The following is a 24,837-nucleotide window of genomic DNA, read 5'->3' as shown; positions in this document are numbered from 1 at the left end:
TCTTGTTAGTATTTATCAAAATACAGTCTTGCCATAAATGCTGTTACAACTTCCACACACCTACACTTCCCAGAGAATTGGCAAGCCCAGTTCTATTTGTGGCACTGTGTACAGCCAACATTGACATGTTTATCAGTAGAAAGAGAGTTGTCTAGCTGTACGGGTTAACTTGCAGTGGAGAGATTATGAGAACTATGTAGCTGTAATACGTAATAGCACTTCACAAGATTGGAATGCAGCCATCTGTTATTTTTAACACACTAAAAATACTTTGGATCAATAGGATGTTTGTGTATCAGACTATTAACTATTATAATGAAACAGAAGACCTAACTGTTTAGCTGTGTTAGAACACAACAGCTTGTGAGGGCACACCTCTGCCATAATCCTGTGAGAATGCAGAAAGTGATGTTTCGAGAGATGAACATTTCACAGCGAATGATGTCACATGTGCTAACTGATGACCTGGGGTGAGAGCCTATCATCATTCTACTGGACACTTCCTAACAATAACTTATGTGGCAGAGGGTGATAAAATCAAAAGCACTTCTCTGGCAGTATGCAAACTTCATTTCTCTAAAAATTCTCTTAACATATATATAAATAAGAAAACTATAGAGATAGCCTTTTCATAGATGAGAAAATTTTCACCACTGAAGAGTCGTTTAAATGCCAAAAACACCCTTATATGCTCTGGATGGTCGCAAAGCACATGCCATAGCACCCAGGATTCAAAGAGATCACCACCCCATGTTCAGTGAAGGTTTGGTAGGGGGATGACGTATCAGGAGATATTCAAGTTGCATTCCTGAGGTCAAAACCTTTGTCAAAGTGTATCAAGACACTGTGCTAGAACCTGTGGTTGTCCCCTGAACAACACCTTGTTTCACATAGGAAGTGGCTCTTCCAACAGGACTTATTCCCTACACACAAGGCAAGGACCACACAACAGCAATTGGAGGCAAGCGTGCCCAACCACACACAGCTCCAACATAATTTGAAGTCCAATGGATTCCAGACGGCCAATGGTAATGTGTGTGGTCGGAAACGTTTGCCTCCAACTGCTGTTGTGTGGTCCTTGCCTTGTGTGTAGGGACTAAGTCCTGTTGGAAGAGCCACTTCCTATGAGAGAGTAGTCTAAAGAAACAACATCCCAGCATTGCCAGCCTTAAGGTGGATTTGGTGCAAGTGGCAGCATTTCCATTGGATGTTGTGCATGCCACTTTGATATGTGGCCTCACAGACTTCGGGCATGCATGATAGCAAAAAGGGGTATTTTGATCATTGAACACAGTGATTGAGATTGCTTTGAAATACAAAGTTTAAAATTTTGTGTGGCAATCAATAGTGATAAATTGTTATTTAAATACTGTTGTATGATAGCTGTGATTGGTAGGCGGTGTTCAGTGTAGTTAAAGTTCTGTATTTATTAAATTTCTTTGTGTTTCTTGTGTGTAGCTTTGTGCATGAGTAAAATGGTGATAAGACATAGATTAACGTGAAAGACAAATGCAAGTGCATAAATTTTTCGAAAATGGTGAGGTGCCATGAATGCAATGTATATGCTTGGGGAAAGATCGAAGATATTTATGTGGAGAGGATTAATAGGAGAGGTGAGAGAGAGAGAGAGTATGAGTGTGCAAGAAGTGTAGCATGCTTGTGGATTATGAGATATTGAATATAATTGATAGTAGGCAAAAGATTGTTTATAGTACGGTAAGACAGCAGGCAAAAGTGGCAGTGAATTAGCGATGTTGAGTGGTAAGGTAGCTGTATAGATGGCAGAGAGTTAGCAGCAGCGAGTGGTAATAAAGCTGGCATAGCTTGCAGTGAGTTAACAGTGGTAAGCAGTAAGACAGCAGATGTGCAAGGTACTGAAAATGCAATATACATATATAGCAGTGAGAAAGTAATTGAAGAGATGAAAGCAGAATTAGTAAAGATGAGGCAAGAGATTAAACATATGAGGAATGAACCGAGGAGAGTTACGGATTTGGATGGAAATGTGAGGAAGAATAGCATGAAAGACTTGAAAGAAATATCCAATGATTTGAGAGTAGCAATATATGGAAAGTCAATGATTAGAAGTGTGGTGAGTGAAAAGGTGAGCAAGGTTTGTTTTCCCAAACCTAGAATGAGCAGGGTGATTGAAGCGTTGAATAAGAGGAGTACATGAACAAAAAAGTTAGTAGTGGTAATTGGCATGCACGATTTGACTGGAAGGAGAACGTAAGGATGGATGTCAGGAGGCTGTTAAGGAGAGTTAAAGATAACAGTGCGGTAGGTAAGGAATTCACAGTGTGATTGCCCAGGTATGATGATGATGATGAGTTGAGAAGGTGAGCGAAGATTATGAATGGTATGCTAGCAGAGTTGTATGAAGAGGAAAAGAGTTCATTTTGTGAATGTGTAGGATGAATTTGAGGGATGGATAGAGCTGTATAAAAGAGATGGGTTACATGTAAACGAATTTGGTGTAAGGCAGTTGGAGAAATTTTTGCTGCAAGAGAAAATTATGACCAAAACAAATGGAAGACCCTAGGAAGCAAGGTGTTCTAGAAGAGCAGGAATGGTGAGGGAAATGAGTGAAGAGAATGAAAGAGAAGGAACACAAGATGGACAGAGAAACAGGGTGAGTCAGGATGGACAGGGAAACACTGCATGAGAAGTGTAGATGATGGTTTCAGGATTAGATGTGTGTGAGTGCACAAGAAAGGATTAAGAAAGTCAAGGATGTAGGTGTGACATTTAGGCCAGGAGAGGGATGTAATATCAGTGATGATAGAGGAATTGGATGGGGTGGGGAAGAGAGAGAGAGAGTGTGTGTGCGTGCGTGCATGTGTGTGTGGGGGGGATCATATCTGAGAAGTGGGGTGAATGGGATTTGTTATAGAAACAGAAATGAGCTATTGTGTATGCTTACAAATGCTAGAAGTATTAGAAACAAGGGGAATGAAATTGTAGCATTGATAAGAGTTCATTCAACCAAAAATTGTTGGAATAGGTGAAACATGGTAGAGGGTCTTCCATCTGGCAGTCTTTCTTTCACTGTTTACTTGTAAACCTATACATACTGGCCAATATATACACATAAGCTCTTACCACCACCACAAAAAAAAAACTAGGTGTCACTAACATACTAAAACACCAGCCTTTAAAGATTTTCTCTGATAAGCAAGCAATTAAGCACAAATTAAAAGTTATCAGCAATACCTACGACAAAAATACTATCAACAAAATTCTTCACAAGACTGCACCTAATAATAAACTAGATTACAATAAAACAAAACTGTAGCCATTTCATATGTTAAAGGGATGTCAGCTAAAATAACAGAATACTATAGAAACACATGACACGTAAAAACTCCAAAGATCCACTTCCTCCCCTGGTCTATCCTCAATGCACCTGTAATTTGCTTTAATTAAGTGAAACTGGATGCACAATTCCTATCCAAAAAAAAAGAAACAACTACACATTAAATGTAATAACTATGGCAAATCTGGCCTTTCTGATCATGCCCTAAATACTTTACATTGACTAGAAAGGTGCTTGTTCATTACATCACACAAAAATGTGGTATGAGCACAAATTTAAAGAGGACTGTGAAATTCTAATCAACCACCCTAATCTTAACAATAATGATGGTCTAAAAATCCCAAGAATATGGATGGCACATATTCTTCACATAACCTTTTGCTCTGAGTTCATTATAAAATATAATTAAGACTGTAGTAATCTAGGCTAAGCTAAGATCCTAGATTACTAAGATCCTAGTAATCTAGGATATTAGCCTTAATATAAACTTATATTAAATTATTGATTAGGCCACCACCATTTCTGTAATAAAAGTACTAATATGAATTTGTTCTCTGACCATGTTATAAATAAATAGGATATAGCTTTGATGTAGGGTTTTTTTTCACTAGAGGTCAGGCCAGTAGAATAACGTTTCAACAAATCATTATCACTTTGGTATACTGTTTGAAATGTAATGTAACTTTGTGTGTGTGTGCTCCAGATGATGATCCTAATATGATGGTTAAAATTTTGGGAAATTGAAGTGATTATTCTTAACATGGTTGTGGTCTAATTATTAACATTAATATTAGCATTCATTCTGATGTTTATTAAAATGAATACTGATCACCAAATGACATTAAAACAAGTTGATCCTAATCATTTATTAGCTAGTTGAGAATGGCAGATACTGCGTGTATGAGAGAGAGAGAGAGAGATACAAGCCTTTCCTGCTTCAAAGGAGGAAAAATCAAAATAACCTGACACAGGACACCTAATGAGGTTCTTCCCATCATAGTGAGATTTGAAACTGCATCTTTTCCCAGTCAACTTACACAAATTTGGTGCAAAAAAATTCATCATTTTAATTTTGCAAACTAATGTAAATATCAGGGGTGCTTAAGGGTCAAAGCTGTATAACTGAGAGGAGACCTCCACATAGCCTTTCAAGGAATGCGGAGAACCGACCAGGGCTTCTGACCTAATGTCCAATCCTCACCTTCTCGTGGTGCACCCTGTTGGGTATCTACTTGGATCCTGAACGAACGAGGATGGGCTGGAAATTTGGAATTTAGCCAACCAAATTGTATTCTTATTGGTTAAACCAAAATAAAAAATGATGGTATAACATGACAAAATTTCATGCCGGCTGGGGCATCGCCCAGTTAAACAAGGCCCCTGTTGTTTTCGCCAGGGAACCAGGGCGAACAGCGAAAAGTCAGCTACTGGAACAAATCTAAAAACACACCCCAACTCAACATCACCAGAGTTAAAGATCAGTACTATCAACATAAGAAGCCTGAATGGCAAAGAAATGGAGCTAGCTGAGGAATTAGATAAGTACCAGATCGACATAATAGGGGTGACTGAAACAAAAAAGACAAAAACTGGTGAGATCTTTCTGGGCAATAAATATAAAGTGTTATATTCAGGCAATGACAATCAAGCAAAAGAAGGAGTAGCCATAGTATTCAACACAAAATACGAGTCTAATCTTCTTGAATGGCAGTCAGTCTCAAGTAGAGTAATGTGGGCAAATATGAGAATGGGGAACTGGACATTGAGACTTATTTGTGCCTATGGTCCCACAGAAGGTTCTACTAAGGCAGAAGTGGAGGAATTTTTTCAGGCTTTAGAAAAAGCAACTGACACAATGAAAAAGGAAAAGTTGGTGCTTGTTGGGGATCTAAATAGCAGAGTAGGAAATGATTGGGAGACATATAAAAACATTTTGGGAAAATTTGGAGAAAAGAGCAAAGCTAATAATAATGGCAAAAATCTGTTGGATTTCTGCTCAGGACATGGACTGGTTATTACTAACACCATGTTCCAACATAAAAATGTGCACAAATTCACATGGAGAGAAGAGGCTAGGAATAAGAAAAGTCTCATTGACTATGTTATTGTTGATAGTGATGTTTTCTCATTGGTGCAGGACACCAGAGTGTACAGATGATTTGAAATTGGAAATGATCACTATTTAGTCTTGAGCAGGATAAAATTGAATTTCATATTGAAAAGAATAACATGTAAGAAAGTTTTAAAGCGAATAAAAGTTGCGGCTCTCAGATGTGAACTCTAGACTAAAATACACAAAGAATATTGAAGAAAAAATGAAAGAGTTTGAGAACAGGAATCAAACCTTAGAGATTCAGTGGTAAACTATGAAAAAAACATTGATTGATTCTGCCAGAGAGGCATGTGGTGAGGTTGTGTGCAAGGATAAAAAAATCAGAACTCCCTGGTGGACACAGGAAGTTAAAGAGGCAGTGAAGGAAAAGAAGAAAGCTTATCAAAAGTTCCTGGCAAATAAGTCAGCTTTTACTCTTACAGAATACAGAAACAAATGTAAGAAAGCTAAACAGTGTGTAAAACTAGCTAAACAAAAGTCATGGGAGGACTTTGGCAAGAATATAGAAAATAAATATCAAGAAGGTGGCAAAATATTCTGGAGGTTGTTGAAGAAGCTTAGGAATGGAGGAAAGAGTGCTGTAAAAGGAGTTAGAGATGATAAAGGTGATATAAAAACGGTAGAAAAAGATATCCTTGAAGTATGGAGTAATTACTTTGAAAAACTGCTAAATGAAACAAGCAGTGATGACAGCACAGTGATAAAAAACACTGACCAGGCATGCAGTCAGGAATACACATCCATACTTGAAGTAGAAAAAGCCATCAAAGGCTTGAAATGTGGAAAGGAGCAGGGGTAGATGATATTCAACCAGAAATGCTGAAGTATGGTGGTATAAATGTCTTAAGTGGGTGCACTGCATAGTTCAGAAAGCCTGGACAGAGGGATGAATTCCCGATGATTGGAGTAGAGCTCTCATAGTACCCATATATAAAAAGGGAAATAAAACTGAATGTGAGAATTACAGAGGTATTTCTCTACTGAGTGTTCCTGGCAAGATCTATGCAAGTATACTTGAGAAACGGTTGAGAAGAATTGTGGAAGAAAAGCTTGGTGAAGAACAAGCTGGATTCAGGCCAAATAGAGGCTGTTAGGATCAGATCTTCACTTTACGACAAATAGTCGAGAAAGCATGGGAATATAACAAAGATCTGTATTTAAGTTTTGTCGATTTGGAAAAGGCATATGACAAGGTGCCAAGAGAGAAGCTATTCAATACGCTGCAGTTATATGGTGTCGATGGGGCATTATATCAAGCAATACTTAGTCTTTATTTGAGTTGTAAGTCAGCAGTTAGAATTGAAGGAAGTACAGGAAGATGGTTTAATGTTAAATTATGAGAAGACAAGGATGTACATTATCCCCTCTGTTATTCATTATCTATATGGATCACATTATGAAGCAAAGTGGTATTAAAGATGATATCAAAATTGGAGATGTTAATGTCAGCTCTTTGCTTTATGCGGATGATGTTATACTTCTAAATAAATCCGCTACAAGTCTGCAAGATTCTCTGACTAAATTCAATTGCTGTTGTAATAGATATGGTATGAAGGTCAGCAATAAAAAGACAAAGACAATGAAAATAGGCAGAATCATTGAAAATGTCAACTGTGTTGTGAATGGAGAACCTGTGGAACAAGTAAAACATTTCAGCTACTTAGGCACGATTTTTACTGAAGATGGTAAATTAAATATAGAAATAGACAACAGAATCAGCAAAGCTGGTATGGTGGGAAGTCAATTGAATAAATTCATATGGAATAAGAGAGAAATTAGTCGGAACACTAAATTAGCTGTATACAAGACAGTGTTCAAACCAGTTTTAACTTATGGATCTGAGAGCTGGGTCAGAAGTAAAACACTTGACCAAAGACTAGAGACCGCAGATATGAGAGTCCTGAGAAAGATTATAGGCGTGAACAGATGGCATCGATGGGAATATCATATTAAAAAACGAGGATATTAGGAAAAAACTTGACATTGTCAGCATCCAGGAATGCGTTAGCAGAGCTAATCTCAGGTGGCATGGTCACTTAAATAGAATGGGAGAGGAAAGATTAGCAAAACAAGTGTTCTCTGCCAGGTTGGCAGGAAAACGACCCAGAGGAAGACCAAGATATAGGTGGATTGATACGGTACAAAGTGCCTTAGACGATAGAAATATAAGATCTGATAATGTTGGAGTCTTGACAAGTAACAGACTGATTTGGAGGAAAATTGTAGATAGGAAGTTAGTAATGATGTAATTTTTTCATGTAGTACTGTCATATCCTGTACACCCCTTGAGGGTACATGGCAGGAATTTGATGATGATGATGTAAATATCACATTTATCAGCAGCAAAATAAAAATATAATAAAAGAACTATCTTACCTTCATATAATGTATCTTCTGGGCCTTGCACAACAAAATGCCTATATTTAAAAATTTTTAGTTTTATTTGATACATACATATAAGTAAATAATTATAATTCTAAATTGCTACATGAAAATACTTTTATCAACTTAATAAATAGCACATTCAAATAAACTAATGGAAATGAATTTAAATGAAAGCAAAATATTAGCCAGCAAGTATAATCACCAAAATGTATATAAACATTTTTTTTTTAAATGAATGAAATAAGCATTACGGCCTATATTGGAAGCATATGTGGAGTATCTGATGACTTTTAAATCTGATACACCATATTTTACTTTTATATATAAATTAGATGACTTTATGTTGTAGACAATTGTAAAAAAAAAAAAAAAGAATAAAGAAGTTGGGATAATTAGTGCATCAGCAGAGCTATACTTTAGGAAGTGGATGAAATTTGGAATGTTGGGAGTGATGGTACTGAAGTCATTAGCCTCTTTCAAGTGCAAACTTAGTTTGCTTACACTTAGATAAAATATGAAACCTAGAATATAATTTCTTGGCTTCTTTAATTTATAGTATAACCAAGTGAAAAAACTTTCAACATCTATCTCTAATCTAGTATTTTAGTAATAACATGTGACACCTTTTGACTACTTGTATATGGAAATGACTTCTGCATTACTTGAACCCTTGGTATCTCTTCTAGGCATGGCTCCCACTGATGGGACCTCAATAAAGGTCAAAACTGGTCTGGGTGTGACCCTTCCCATATGCTTAGCATTATAAATGTCTGTAAGGATATGTGCTCTGCATTATGGGATACTAAGGCAATTGATGTGAAGTCATTAGCCAATATATATAAGTAGCCAATTGTGAAGTGACTGCACGTGCAGACTTTGTCTTCTTGGATAAAGGATGAAACCAAGAATATAATGTCTTGGCATCTTTAATCTATGTGGTGATGGTAGGTCCAAGGACATGCTACAAGTGTTGCAAAGACTGTACATTACATTGCTGCTCTGATAAAAAGTACGCTGGCATGTAGAGATAAAGCTAAGAATCTATATAAGGCATTGGTCCGACCACACATGGGTTATTGTGCTCAGATTTGGTTGCCTGGTTTTCATTGTGATATGGGAGCGCTAGGGAGGGTGAAAAAAAAAATAAAGATGAACGACCAAAGTGACACCGGACTCTAGAGTGTTGGTTATGAACATTTGAGGGAGTGTGGATTACAGTTTGGTGGACAGGAAAAGAGTAGATGTGATAGAGACTTTGAAGTTAGTTAAGGGATTATACCAAGTTAATATAGAAGGAATTATAAAAAGAGTGGATGGGAAGAACGAGAGGCCATCCCCTTTTGTATAAAGTTGTATAAAGATGTGGTGAAAAGGGTGTGAAGAGTAGATTTTTTTACATGGAGAGTTGTTGGTGAGTGGAATGCATATGCAGGGAGTGTAAATAACTTCAAATTCATTATGATAGACTGTTGCTGGTTGAGTGGGTCTCCCATGATGAGTCTATTGACTCCATGGAGGTTACCGAAATAATAATAATAATAATTAATTACTCCCTTACCATTTATTTAGTGTAATATAATCATATGTAATAGTTTCTTTTAGTACTGTCATGAAATCTAATTTAGTATTATAATTAAATTCACTTGTCTTTGTCTCCACAGAGAGTAAATATTAATAAATCATTTTGTAAACTGTTGCTGTTACTGAAACAGACTGCAACTTTGTTATGAAGCATTGCTAAATTTTGTCAATGTTTCATAATAGCAACAGAGACAATGCATGCAGTTCACAATTTCCAAATTCAAGAACTGCACATAATTTTTATCCAAACTAATATCAAGGAATTATCACTCTTCATTTAAATAGACAAGCTGTGCACAGTAAAACAGTACTCTTCTTCTTACTGAAAGTTTATTTTATGTATTGCTTTAATCCTGCTGTTCAGTGAGAGCAATATGGAAGTTAACTGGAGTTGAAGCTAAACAACAGCTGTTTCTGTTCATTGCTGGAGACTAAAAGGAGAATTTTGAGTTTCATTTAGAGAGGAGGAAAAAAGTTTGAAGAAGCAGAATCAGAGACCTATAAATTTATCAGAAAGTAAATTCTTTCAAATGGTGTATGACCACCAGGTGATAAAAATCTAGAAGGTCTCTAATACTGTTCATTTTTTTTTTAAAAAAAAGGATAAACAGTAGCTCAAGTTTGGAAAGAGCAAATTTCAGTACTAGTTTTGGTGCAGTGTGTTTATTTAACTCTGCATTTTGTTCCTGTCAATAAATGAAACTGAAGACAGAACATTTTGTTTCAAACAAAGTTATGGTTTCTCCTAAACAGTATTCTTTGCATGTGTGTGTTACAGAATGCTGAAAACAAGAACAGAATTGTATTCAAATAAGAAAAGTAACTGAGTTCATTGGTAATTAAGGGATTGTTTAAAGAACTGTAAAGCCAACAGTTCATTCTAAGTATTTTCTCTTCATGGATAACTTCCTGAAGCAAGGTAATTTTTCAGATAATTGTTTACACTAAAATCTACTGAGGTAGGACAAGATTATTTGGAAAGAATGTTGATGTTGAATCAGAGTGAGATGACTGTTATTTGGGAAGTGATTTGGGAAATGTATAAAAATACACACACACACTAATAACAATATATACTTTCATCATTCAATCATATTTCACATGTCAAGAATTGTATAATATTCACTAAATCAAATATTTTAATCGATCACTGTGCCCATGAAAATTCTGATAGCTTCAAAGTGCTCGTGGAATCAGTGCCAGCTTGTACATAAGCACTGCGACACTGCAGCACTCCCAAGGGAAAAACGAAAAAATTAAATTTTGTTTTTGTTTGTTTATAAATAATAACAATGCTTACAATATTATATAAATGCAATACAACATGTTAAAGGTTACAGCTTATGTTTTGACATGGATTGAATAGTTAATAATTGGAATTGTTCGATTAACGCTTTAGATTATGAAACAAATGCACTGCGATCTAACACAGTGTCGGAAATATCACATTTGGTCAGTTTCGGCTAGACTCGCCGATATTTGTTTACACTTGTCACTGCACGTAACAAGTGAATTAACATTGCTCGCTGAGCAGTGTCGCTACAGATAAATTGTATATGTGCGCATGTTATTTCTGTGAGACCTTCTTCTTCAGCTTTTCCCACTTAACAAAAAATTTCCAGTTTAGGGTCCCTGTTTGTGGTAAGTCTCCTCCACAACCTTCTGTCTTGGGCTGCAGCCACATCCAAGTTCTTCATCCACAAGTCTTCCTCCAACATCTCCCTCCATCTCCTCTTTGGCCATCCATGCTTCCTCCTCCTCCCCTGCACATCCATCTGCATGACCTTTCTTCCCACATACTCTTCCTCCCTCCTCATCACATGACCAAACCATCTCAACCTTTCCTCCTGTATCCTTGCTCCTAAGTTCGTAACTTTCACCGTTCCCATTACATAGTCATTTCTCAGACAATCCTTTCTGGTCACACCACTACCTCCACCTAAGCATTCTCATCTCCGCTACCTCCATCCTGCTGATGTTATTTTTCCTCAGGTCCACAGTTTCCATAGCATATGTCATAGCTGGTCTCACTACTGTCCCGTAGATTTTGCCTTTTAGATTGATCAGCACCCTCTTATCGCATAGCACTCCAGCCATCTCTTTCCAGTTCCTTCATCCTGCATCCCACTTCCTTCTCAGCCTCACCATCCTCTTTCATTGTTGAACCTAAGTATCTAAAGTCACTGACCTTCCTGATGACATTTCCTACCAGCTCCAGATCTATCTCCTGGCTGCCATCCAGTTTGCAACACATATACTCTGTCTTACTTCTGCTCAGTTTCATATCTATCTTCCAGTAATTTCCTCCAACACTCCAGTTTAGCTGTCACTTCTCTTGATTCTGCACACAGCACGATGTCATCTGCATACAACATAGTCCAAGGCACGTCTTCTCTCACCACCTCCATCACAACATTAAACAGGAACGGACTTAATGCTGGCCCTTGATGCAAGCCAACTGTCACTGGAAAACTTTCTGTCTCTCCCAGGCAGGTTTGAACTCTCATCTTCACATTTCTGTACATCTCCTACACCAACCTGACATATTCTTCTGGTACCTTCTTCTCCCTCAGACACCTCCATACTTCTTGACTTGGCATGCTATCATACGCTTTCTCCAGATCAATAAATACCAGATGTAGCTCCGTTGCTTCTCTCGAAACTTTTCCATCATCTGTTGTAACCCAAAGATAGCATCTGTCTTCGATTGACCAGGCATGAAGCCAAATTACTCCTTTGCAATTTCCACCTCCTTCCTGTCCTCCATCAAGAACCCTCTCTAGGATTTTCATTGTGTGGGACATATAGTTTTAATATGTTGTATTAAAATACGGAACTTTTATTATTATTGGTGTGTGTTCGTGGTGAGGGTGAAATATTTTTTGTAAATCTTATTTTATTCTGTTAAAATAACATATAATTATTTATTTATTATAGATACAAGGCTGAATTATGACGAGTGTCACTGTTGAAAATATGAAAAGAATTATACTTTCTCAATTATCGTTACACGAAACAAATGCACTGCGATCTAACGCAGTGTCGGAATGTCAAAACCGACACTGCTTAAAGAGCAGTGTCGCTAAAGATAAATTGCATACTTGCTTGCGTTCTGTGTATGAAACTTTTATTATTGGTGTATTTGTGGTGAGGGTGAAATATTTTTAATAAAGCAATATGTAAAATATGTTTAATATGTAAATTTACTTATTAATAAAGTGGTTACTGATTAGTAAAAAATGAATTATTCTTATTTCATATATGCAGCACCCCACTTAAAATTTTCACTGGCTGCTACTGTGTGGAATACTTCTAAAAGCACTTAATGCACTTTTATGACTTATCTACAGAAAAACTAGTCTAATCATGTTCTGGAAGTTACACTAAAAATAAATAAAGTAATCAAAAATAACCAAGCCTCTGTAGCTCAGTCAGTAATAAGGCACTGTTATTACTGACTGAGTCACAGATGATGGAAAGAACCTTTAAAAGAGCTTTTAATTAAGGGTGAGTACTTGGTCACACACAATTGTATATCTCAGGATTTCCCCTCTCAGAAATTTGGGTTTTTAATTCTTGACAAGACAGGGTCAATGAGCCTAACATGTAAAAAACATTATAATATGCATTCTGCAAATCAGCACACATACCTCTAAACTCTCAACACATTGTGAATAGTCCAAGTGTTTTTTCAGTCTGATTCAGTCTACTACAATAAGACTTCTTATAGTAAGTAATTCACCACCTGAAGTGCTACAGAGAAATGTCAACCTTTAGGTAATACACCTCTGTTAAGCAGATGCTCCTGAATTTGCAGACATAGGATTATGACAATCATGTAGAACATAATTGTTAAGTGTTCTCATAGCATATTCACTCCTGTCAACTAACTCGTGCCACTTGACTTATGATCTAATTTGGACTTATAGTTAATTCTCAAATTAACCTTCAAAGAGAAAAATGTTTTTTTTATTTATTTACTATTTGATGTAGTGCTATCTGATTTTAATACAACAGCAATACGATAACCTAATTACATGGCCTGCACATCACAGTATTCAAAGAATGTTAACTCTCATGTATAGCAAACACTGATGAAATGAAATGAATTTATTGTGAATGAATTATAACAAATTCATTCACAATAAATTACCAAAATATTCCAATCAAAGCTCTATGGGTAAATGCTATACTAAAAGAAATTCACTATAGTAAACCATGTGCTATAACAAACTATTCCTGTGGTCTCTATGAGTCAGCTGTAGTGAGAGTTGATTGTAATTAGTGTGCACACTACTAGCCATAATTTCTTCATCTGCAACACATAATTCAATGTGAATGTAGTATGCTATAGTCAAATTCTGATTTAATATTTTTCTGTAAAGTAACAAGCTTTTTGTAGATGAAATGAAAATAAATAGTAAACTGGGATTATGGAAAAGAAATAATACACAGAGATATAGTGGATGGTTGGGGATAGCTGCAAGGAGATGACAATGCAACTATGTATAAGGTAAAAAATTAGGGAGACCACACAGACTTTCAAAACTAGTGTCAAATCTTGCTAATGAAGAGAATGCAAAATCATTTCCAAAGTAATTAACAATCAACTAAAGCTTATGCACTGGACATTTCTGGCCACTACTGAACTAAGCTCAATAGTGGCCTAGATAATTTGCACTCAATCAGAGACCTTATCCACATCACAAACAGTCATGATGAAAATCTAGCACACTAACAGACTATCAAGGAAAACCTTTGACAGAATATGAATACCTTTCTGAATCCATGAGATCATTTGGATATTAAGTTTTTCATTATTCAAACGGCATGTAATATAATAGGAAGTACCTCTTCTATTTAAAAGTAAAGACCTATCCCAATTGCACATTGCCATATCTCATACAGAGGTATCTCGCTAATCCGAACCCTCCAGTAATCCGAACTGGGTTTGAAAGAAAAAAAGTTTTATTTATTACGTATTATTATTTTGTGAACTGTTAATAATTAAAGATGTAGCATTCTGATTTGCTGCTGCTTGGGAAGCCGTTGAACCTGAGGCAATTCGAGCATCATGGAAAAAAAAGGTGACCTTCTAGAATTTACCAAGATAACTACGGTAATACACAAAAAGAGGAAATTCGAAACAAATAATTTGGTTAAAAATATAAATCCAGATGTTGAAATTTCACAAACAGATGCTAAGGAATGGATTACAGGTAGAACCGAAAGTGAATTCGAAATCAAATCAGATACTGAAATTATAAATATGACACTACAGAATGAATTAGAACACGACGATGACGATAAACAACACGAAGAAAAAAAAAAGTAAAACATGAAGAGGCAGTTGACAATTTTAATATGTGTATAGAATGTGCTAATCAGAATGATACGCCATTCCACAAAATTTTATTAATGCAACTCTAAGAAGAAGCATTCGAAAAAAGTTTAGATTCCAAGAAGCAAAAGAAAATCAGTGACTTTTTTTTACAAAGAAATAAAACTTTTTTTTGTGTTGTGTACAAGAAAGTGCTATTTTTTATACAAATTAAGTTATGTACTGAACTATGTGATTTTATTAAATCAGAATCCTCAACAATACAGGTACATACAAACTAATTTTTTACTGAAATAAACTTGTGTAATGTATTATTTTTTAAGTTTTACATTACAGTACAGTAGCTTTTTTCTATCAGATACTTCATTTATTTACAGAATTAAATTTATGTACCATTAGAATCTGATTATTTTTGTCTTAAACGCTAGTTATTGTGGCCTCTTGGGAGGAAATTCACTAATCCGAATGAGCACGGTTTTCATTAGTTCGGATTAGCAAGATACCACTGTACTAATATACATTGACCTATTTCTGCAAAAAAAATAAAAAATAAAAAAAAAATAGAAAATGAAAAGCTGCAATCCACATGCACATATATATGCTACTTTGAAATATTACACTCTGGAAAACTACTGGGCTGCAGACAGCAAATGAAAAACTAGGACTGGCTCAACTGAGAGTCTTCTCCTTTAGCTTCTTTCCATCCACTGCTGGGTACAAGCTTCTCCCTTAATTTTCTAGTTCTGTCTGGCTTTAACCAATGTCATCTCATGTCAAACCTTTGTAGATCATCCCTTCATCTTGTTCTTTGGTGACCTTTCCTTCTCTTGGTATCCACTCAGTGCTTAATTTTGTCCATCTTGCATCTGGCAGTCTACTAATATGGCCAGCCCATCTTCATTTACATCCTTTACAACACTTTACAATAACTTGTACTCCAGGTGCTGGTCAAATGAAGGACAAAATATACTTAGGCATCCACCCTGGCAATGCCCCAAATTATGATATCCAAAAATGAACACAGCTGCATGACTTCAAACTAGTGCCAGGCAAATTGAATAACACATGAATGATCTCTTCCCTTAGGGAGAAGTGGAAATCAACTAAAAGGCTACTAGTGTGCTCTGGTATATCTTGAATAGCACTAGTTTGAAGTCATGCAGCTGTATTTATTTTTGGATATCATAATTTAGGGCATTGCCAGGGTGTTAAGATTTTTTCCAGCATATCCAAAAGACAATCACACATTTCCTTTGGAATATTTGTAGATAAGCTTATAAGTTGGTTATATATAGCTTTTAATTTTTTAGGAAATGACAACATATACTAGAATATTAATTAAAAACTATAATCAACACCTTGTATTTTGGCAATGTTACATTGCCATCATTAGGGATCACAAAAAAAAACAATGATATGTGCACTAAACTAAGCAAATGAGACTGAATAAAGGCAACAGAAGTCAGGTCTAGAGATCTAAACAGTGCCCCCTCCCCCAGCAGGCTAAAGTGGGTTGTCTTGGCCATTGGGCTGATGATCTTAAAATGTATGCTTCCCAAATTTGGGGAAGTCTCACACACCCCCTAATGTGTTGAGATTTGAAAAGTTCTTCAGAGCTGAGGCAAATTTCATGAATAGTCTTTCATGCTTATATTTATGCAGTGTAATAGAGTGACCTTCTTCCAGTGTATCCTGTGGTGGGTGTCCACAACATGGTTAGCATGTCCTGAGTGGCTGTATTAGTGGAACCGGATGTAGTCCTTGTGGTTGGCTATCCTGTCTGTTTGGCCATAGTAGGACAGTCTGCAACTTAAAGGGACCTGGTAGGTCTAGGGGATATAGCCAATTTCTTGTGGTCTATAACTCGTTGTAAGGTCATATTTCTTTAGGATTTTTGTTAATTTTTCAGATGTGTCCTGTATATATGGAATGGTGATAGATTTTGAGTAATCTGTGCTTTGAAGAGGGGAGGGGGGGTATGTGGTTACATGGTTTTAATATATATATATATATATATATTTTTTTTTTATTATTATTTTTAGGGGTTGTAGCCAATGGCTAAGAAAGTGTAAAGGATATAGTCAAGTTCAGTAGTTAGGACACTGTTATCCAAATTGAATGTATCTACCTGTATGTGTAGATTTTCTGTAAATGGAGAATGCTAGGAATCCATCAGGTTGGTGTGTAATCAGAGTATCTAGGAATAGGAGACAGTTGTTTTCCTTTTCTGAGGTAAATTGTATCCTGCAGTGCTGATTGATTAGGTGTGTTAAGAAATTGTGGAGTGTATCCAGGCTATGCAGTGAAATGGAGAACATATCACTCACATAGCATAGCCAGACAGTGGGTTCATGTGGGACAGAGTTTCTTCAAAGGTCTCCATAAAGAAGTTGGCCAAGGGGGACAGAGTGGAGAACCCATGGCAGTCTCCTCTATCTGTTTGTAGAATTTTCCTTACCAAATAAAATAGTCTGAGTTCATGGTGAACTGAAATAGGACTGAGATATTGGAAGGAAATATGGCTTGAATGAGGTCTAAATATCTTTGAGTGAGACATTGGTGAATAAGGAGGAAATATCAAAACTGACCATTATGTCTGTATGGTGGAGTGTGAGATTTTCTATACCGGTTTTAAAGTGGGCTGAGTTTTTTTTATGTGTGAAGGTGTGTTGCCAATACAATGTGTGAGCACTTTGGCTAATTTGTATGCAGGCAAATCAGTGCCATCCACAATGGGATATAATCACACATTCTGTTTATAGATTTTTGGTAGTCCATATATCTGGTGGGGAGGGGGGGGTCTAGAGTTATAAGGTTTTAGTCTGTTTGTAACTTCCACAGGCCAAGATGTAACCTTTTTAAGGAGTCTATGGAGTGTTCTGATTTGTGTGCTGGTGGAATCATAGTCTACAGGGAGGTAGGTAGAATGATCCAGAAGTAAAGAGGCAAGCTTACCTGAGTAATCTGATTGGTTTAAAACTACTGTGGCATTTCCCTTATCCACTTTGGTAATTATTATTCTGCTGTTGCTTTTAATCTCTTGTAGAGCTTCAAATTCCTTTTTTGATTTCTTGATAAATACTCAGTAAGCTGCCACTCAACAAGAGATGCTAAGACACAGTCTTCCATCAAAATCACTTTTTTTTAGAACCACATTCTTTTCGAAACTATTATTATTATTATTATTATTCAGGTCTCCATGGAGTCAAAAGACTCATCGTGGGAGGTCCTTCCTAAGAACATAAAGTCTGTCAAGACTCATCGAGGGGAGGTTCCCCCTAAGAAACACAAAGTCTATCATACCACTCCTTAAACTCATTGACCGTTCTTGCCCTCACCACTCTATCAGGCAATGCATTCCACGGCTCAACCACCCTCCATGCAAAGAAATCACTCCTCACCCTCTTGCTCACAGTTTCCTTTCGTAACTTCCAGGGATGGCCTCTTGTCATCACTCCTTCCCGCTGTTCAACCAAGTGAAAGAACTCCCCAGTGTCAACCCTGTAACCACTTCTCAACAGTTTAAAAGTCTCAATCATATCACCTCTTCTTCTTCTATCCGCCAAACTCTGCAGTCCACATTCCCTTAGCCGATTCTCATAACTATCCTTGTACAGTCCTGAGACCATCTTTGTCATCCATCTTTGTATCTTTTCCACAGTTAATTTATCCCCTTCAAATCCTGGGGACCAAATCTGAGAACAATAATCCAACTCTACAGATAAAATAGATTTATGCAACCAGTCTTGAACAAAAGCTGAAAGAATCTGCCACAGGACTTATTATTATTATTAACAGCATCTCCATGGACTCTAGAAACCAAAATATCAACGATCATACACACAAATCCAATCATATCTCTCCTTGAATCCATTCACCAATTCGGGCAATTCAGTCCACTCACCCTCCGCACATCCTTACTAACCATACTCTTACACAATTTCCACAGAATGCCCCTAGTTCTCTGACTATCATATATTGAAAATTTTCACTTACACATCAATTTTGAAAAATCCCTTTAATATCTTAAAAGTTTCTATCATGTCCCCTCTTTTCTGCCTATCAACTAAACTTTGTAACCCACAAACCTTCAACCTATCCTCATAGGGAATATTCCACAGACCTGTCAACATCTTGGTCACTCGTCTTTGAATCTTTTCAACCACTCCAGGTCCCCAAGAAACCAAGGTGACCAAATCTGTGTGCAGTAGTCAAAATGTGGTCGAATCATAGCCTTATAAAGAGGGATAATAACTTCCTTATCTTCCAAGATAAGGAAGTTATTATTTGCTGAGCTATAACTTTTGCAATATACCCTCTGAACTTTAACTCTTTGTCCACCATTATCCCCAAGTCCCTAGCCTCATCAATTTCCTGCAAACCAATACCATATACACTATATGCCACCTTTTCAACCCAATTGTCATTATCCTTTGCCCACAATATCAATTAATTTAAATTATCCTGCAGGATATCTACATCACCTTTATCAACTATTGTTCTACCCAGTTTGCATCATCAACCAAGAACTGAATATCCCTTCTTAAATCATTCCCTGTATTATTTATATACAAATTAAATAGAGATACTAGTACCGAACCTTGAGGTACTCCACTAGTCACCATCATGCTCCTAGACCCCACCATATACTAATGTCTGGTGTCTGTCCATCAGCCATCCCCCCCCTATCCATTCCCATCCTCTCGAGTTTTTGTAATAGTTTTCCATGTGGTATTCTGTCAAATGCCTTGGCAAAGTCGAGCAGTATCATGGTGTAGCCTTTATTACCTTTATCCAACTCAAAATGTGAATAAGTTACTAAGACAGGACCTACCCTTTACAAAGCCATGCTGCTCACTATAGAGTATTGCATACCTGTCCACCCACTGTTGTATTTTACCTTTCACCAATTTTTCCAGCTTTAACAACCACTCTCGATATATTAACTGGTCTGTAATTTGCTACCTCTGTCTTGGAACCACCTTTATGCAATGGTACTATCATACCCTCTTTCCACTCCCTTGGAACCCTGTCAGATATGAGACTTATATTGAACAACTTCAGAGGAAATGCCAATTTTGTTGCACATTCACATAGTAAACGGGCTGATATGCTATCCGGTCCAACTGCTGCATTTACATTCATATTTTTTAATACGATGAACAGCTCCTGTTCATCTACCTCAATGTCGATATGAATCTCTGTAACATCAGCAACTGTAAAATCACCACTTCAATGATACACCTTTGCAAAATGAACACTCAGCAACTCAACTATTTCTATTGGTTCAGTCACCTTCCTACCATGAGCTCTGTTTAAAACCATTCTACCATAGTCATTTTTCCTCTTACTTGCTACATAACAAACTCTTGTGGGTTTACTTTGGCCTGTTTGGCTAATTCTCACTCATAATCAGATTTGGTCTTCCTTACATTTTCTTTTCTTCTTCTTATTCCTTCCCTCCTCTTTTACTCTGCAGTGTCAAGGATTTTTCTACATTTAACCACTACCATATCGAGAATAAGACGGTTAGCCTTATGCCTCCCGGTGTGTCTTATGTCTGTAGATGAGCATGTTCACAGGTCAGTTTGCCTGTTCTGGAGTATGAAAAATCCGAGTTTCTGGTGGAAAACCCTCCCCTTACCTCCGTATGAGACCGGCTAACTCACCTTTAGTCGAAAGAGACCAGATAAAGGTTCCTCACTTTACTGATGGGAATTAAACCCAGGTCTGTCTGACCAAAATCCTTCATCTATACTGACTGAGCTACGGAGATTCTGTTTTCTTTATATTTCCTCCACAATGTTTTCTTTTTTTTGCAACTCTTGCTTTATATACTCATCCACGAGGGGTGCTTAAGGGTCAAAGCTGTATAACTGAGAGGAGACCTCCACATAGCCTTTAAAGGAATGCGGAGAACCGACCAGGGCTTCTGACCTAATGTCCAATCCTCACCTACTTTGATACTGAACGAACGAGGATGGGCTGGCAATTTGGGATTTAGCCGACCAAATTGTATTCTTATTGGTTAAACCAAAATAAAAAATGATGGTACAACATGACAAAATTTCATGCCGGCTGGGGCGTCGCCCGGTTAAACAAGGCCCCCGTTGTTTTCGCCAGGGAACCAGGGCGAACAGCGAAAAGTCAGCTACTGGAACAAATCTGAAAACAAACCCCAACTCAACATCACCAGAGTTAAAGATCGGTACTATCAACGTAAGAAGCCTGAATGGCAAAGAAATGGAGCTAGCTGAGGAATTAGATAAGTACCAGATCGACATAATAGGGGTGACTGAAACAAAAAAGACCAAAACTGGTGAGATCTTCTGAGCAATAAATACAAAATGTTATATTCAGGCAATAACAATCAAGGAAAAGAAGGAGTAGCCATAGTATTCAACACAAAATACGAGGCTAATCTTCTTGAATGGCAGTCAGTCTCAAGTAGAGTAATGTGGGCAAATATGAGAATGGGGAACTGGACAATGAGACTTATTTGTGCCTATGGTCCCACAGAAGGTTCTACTAAGGTAGAAGTGGAGGAATTTTTTGAGGCTTTAGAAAAAGCAACTGACACAATGAAAAATGAAAAGTTGGTGCTTGTTGGGGATCTAAATAGCAGAGTAGGAAATGATTGTGAGACATACAAAAATATTTTGGGAAAATTTGGAGAAAAGAGCAAAGCTAATAATAATGGCAAATATCTGTTGGATTTCTGCTCAGGACATGGACTGGTTATTACTAACACCATGTTCCAACATAAAAATGTGCACAAATTCACATGGAGAGAAGAGGCTAGGAATAAGAAAAGTCTCATTGACTATGTTATTGTTGATAGTGATGTTTTCTCCCTGGTGCAGGACACCAGAGTGTACAGAGGATTTGAAATTGGAAGTGATCACTATTTAGTCTTGAGCAGGATAAAATTGAATTTCATATTGAAAAGAATAACATGTAAGAAAGTTTTAAAGCGAATAAAAGTTGAGCAGCTCTCAGATGTAAACTGTAGACTAAAATACAGAAATATTATTGAAAAGAAAATGAAAGAGTTTGAGAACAGGAATCAAACCTTGGAGATTCAGTGGCAAACTCTGAAGGAAACATTGATTGATTCTGCCAGAGAGGCATGTGGTGAGGTTGTGTGCAAAGATAAAAAAATCAGAACTCCCTGGTGGACACAGGAAGTTAAAGAGGCAGTGAAGGAAAAGAAGAAAGCATATCAAAAGTTCCTGGTAAATAAGTCAGCTTTTACTCTTACAGAATACAGAGACAAATGTAAGAAAGCTAAACAGTGTGTAAAACTAGCTAAACAAAAGTCATGGGAGGACTTTGGCAAGAATATAGAAAATAAATATCAAGAAGGTGGCAAAATATTCTGGAGGTTGTTGAAGAAGCTTAGGAATGGAGGAAAGAGTGCTGTAAAAGGAATTAGAGATGATAAAGGTGAAATGAAAACAGGAGAAAAAGATATCCTTGAAGTATGGAGTAATTACTTTGAAAAACTGCTAAATGAAACAAGCAGTGATGACAGCACAGTGATAAAGTCATCTAAGGCTTGATATGTGGAAAGGCAGCAGGAGTAGATGATATTCGACCAGAAATGCTGAAGTATGGTGGTATAAGAGTCTTACAGTGGCTGCACTGCATAGTTCAGAAAGCCTGGACAGAGGGACGAATTCCCGATGATTGGAGTAGAGCTCTCATAGTACCCATATATAAAAAGGGAAATAAAACTGAATGTGAGAATTACAGAGGTATTTCCCTACTGAGTGTTCCTGGCAAGATCTATGCAAGTATACTTGAGAAACGGTTGAGAAGAATTGTGGAAGAAAAGCTTGGTGAAGAACAAGCTGGATTCAGGCCAAATAGAGGCTGTCAGGATCAGATCTTCACTTTACGACAAATAGTCGAGAAAGCATGGGAATATAACAAAGATCTGTATTTAAGTTTTGTCGATTTGGAAAAGGCATATGACAAGGTGCCAAGAGAGAAGCTATTCAATACGCTGCAGTTATATGGTGTCAATGGGGCATTATATCAAGCAATACTTAGTCTTTATTTGAGTTGTGAGTCAGCAGTTAGAATTGAAGGAAGTACAGGAAGATGGTTTAATGTTAAATCTGGTGTGAGACAAGGATGTACATTATCCTCTCTGTTATTCATTATCTATATGGATCACATTATGAAGGAATGTGGTATTAAACCTGATATAAAAATTGGAGATGTTAATGTCAGCTCTTTGCTTTATGCGGATGATGTTATACTTCTAAATAAATCCGCTACAAGTCTGCAAGATTCTCTGACTAAATTGAATAGCTGTTGTAATAGATATGGTATGAAGGTCAGCAATAAAAAGACAAAGACAATGAAAATAGGCAGAATCATTGAAAATGTCAACTGTGTTGTGAATGGGGAACCTGTGGAACAAGTAAAACATTTCAGCTACTTAGGCACGATTTTTACTGAAGATGGTAAACTAAATATAGAAATAGAAAACAGAATCAGCAAAGCTGGTATCGTGGGAAGTCAATTGAATAAAGTCATATGGAATAAGAAAGAAATTAGTCGGAACACTAAATTAGCTATACAAGACTGTGTTCAAACCAATTTTAACTTTTGGATCTGAGAGCTGGGTCAGAAGTAAAACACTTGACCAAAGACTAGAGACCGCAGATATGAGAGTCCTGAGAAAGATTAGAGGCGTGAACAGATGGCATCAATGGCAATATCATATTAAAAATGAGGATATTAGGAAAGAACTTGACATTGTCAGCATCCAGGAATGCGTTAGCAGAGCTAATCTCAGATGGTATGGTCACTTAAATAGAATGGGAGAGGAAAGATTAGCAAAACAAGTGTTCTCTGCCAGGTTGGCAGGAAAACGACCCAGAGGAAGACCAAGATATAGGTGGATTGATACGGTACAAAGTGCCTTAGACGATAGAAATATAAGATCTGATAATGTTGGAGTCTTGACAAGTAACAGACTGATTTGGAGGAAAATTGTAGATAGGAAGTTAGTAATGATGTAATTTTTTCATGTAGTACTGTCATATCCTGTACACCCCTTGAGGGTACATGGCAGGAATTTGATGATAATGATGATGATGACTTATTTCCAACTTGGTTTATCCTCCTGCTCTTAGGTTATGATGTTTACATTCCTTGGAATGTGCATCATCCTCATTCTACTGAGATACTCTCCTCATTCCAATGAGATGCTCTACAGCTGTATTTTCAATTTTGAGATTGTAATACCAAAAAATTCCACCACATGAAAAACTATGTTGCCACATTTCTGAAACTAAAAATACCATTCTACTAGAAATCTAAAAACGCATATGACTTGCAGAAAACTAGAAAAAAAAAATCCTAGTACAATAAATTTACAAAGATGCTACCTAATCTTGTCAATCTGGAAGCTAAATAAAGTATTATTTTTCAATTGAAACACTTATAACCTGAATAATATAAGAGAAGTGAAGTTGCCTTACAAAAAATTTTCACTTTGTTCAAAATATAAATAAAAAAAGATAAATAAATTGTTTTAGTCTTCAAAATGGTCGTTCCACAGGTTACAAAGGGTCTAATTTTAAATTCTAACATTAAGTTTATCTCTTTACTTAAACAAAATTTCATTTTTACAAATTTTATGATTTTCTGTTAAAGTATACTTTTTATTTCTCTCTTTGATCCTTCAACTTTATACTGACTTTATACCTGCTTGTCTCTAAATTTGTATCTAGGTCTTAAATCGCATATCTTCTTAGTAATATGCTTGTGAAACAGTTCAGCTAAAAAATCATCAGCAAGATTTATTCTACAATTAATCAGGATCCTATAGGTATGATAAATATTTCAAAACCAGAACTTGAAAAGAGTGTTTGTAAGCAACTCCTCTTCTGATTATTCTTCAACTAAAAATTCTTTGCAAGAATTTTTAGTTGAAGAATAATCAGAAGAGGAGTTTCAGTTTAATTTAGTTTTATTTATGTAATGCTGATTCTATGGTGTTTTATGTTAAACAATTTTGTATTTTTACCTTACTTATCCCAACTATTGGGGCATGCCAGACATTACAAACAACCATTTTTGTCG

General features: G+C 36.6%; 1 protein-coding gene across 1 annotated transcript in view; it reads right to left on the bottom strand.

The window, feature by feature from the left end:
• The window catches only part of LOC150100075 (ubiquitin-conjugating enzyme E2 J2-like), a 132,180-nt gene that overhangs the window by 84,169 nt on the left and 23,174 nt on the right, over positions 1 to 24,837 (bottom strand). Inside the window, exon 3 of the mRNA XM_090402572.1 lies at positions 7,806 to 7,846. Within this exon, the coding sequence (XP_090258698.1) occupies positions 7,806 to 7,846 (41 nt within the window). The remainder of the gene's footprint in view (positions 1 to 7,805; positions 7,847 to 24,837) is intronic.

Source organism: Typopeltis vanoorti, chromosome 13, assembly GCF_054136105.1.
Source record: "Typopeltis vanoorti isolate ZY-2024b chromosome 13, IOZ_Tvanoo_1.0, whole genome shotgun sequence".
Lineage (NCBI taxonomy): Eukaryota > Metazoa > Arthropoda > Arachnida > Uropygi > Thelyphonidae > Typopeltis > Typopeltis vanoorti.
The sequence above is the reverse complement of the archived record's forward strand: the minus strand, read 5'-3'. Positions and strand labels throughout refer to the sequence as shown.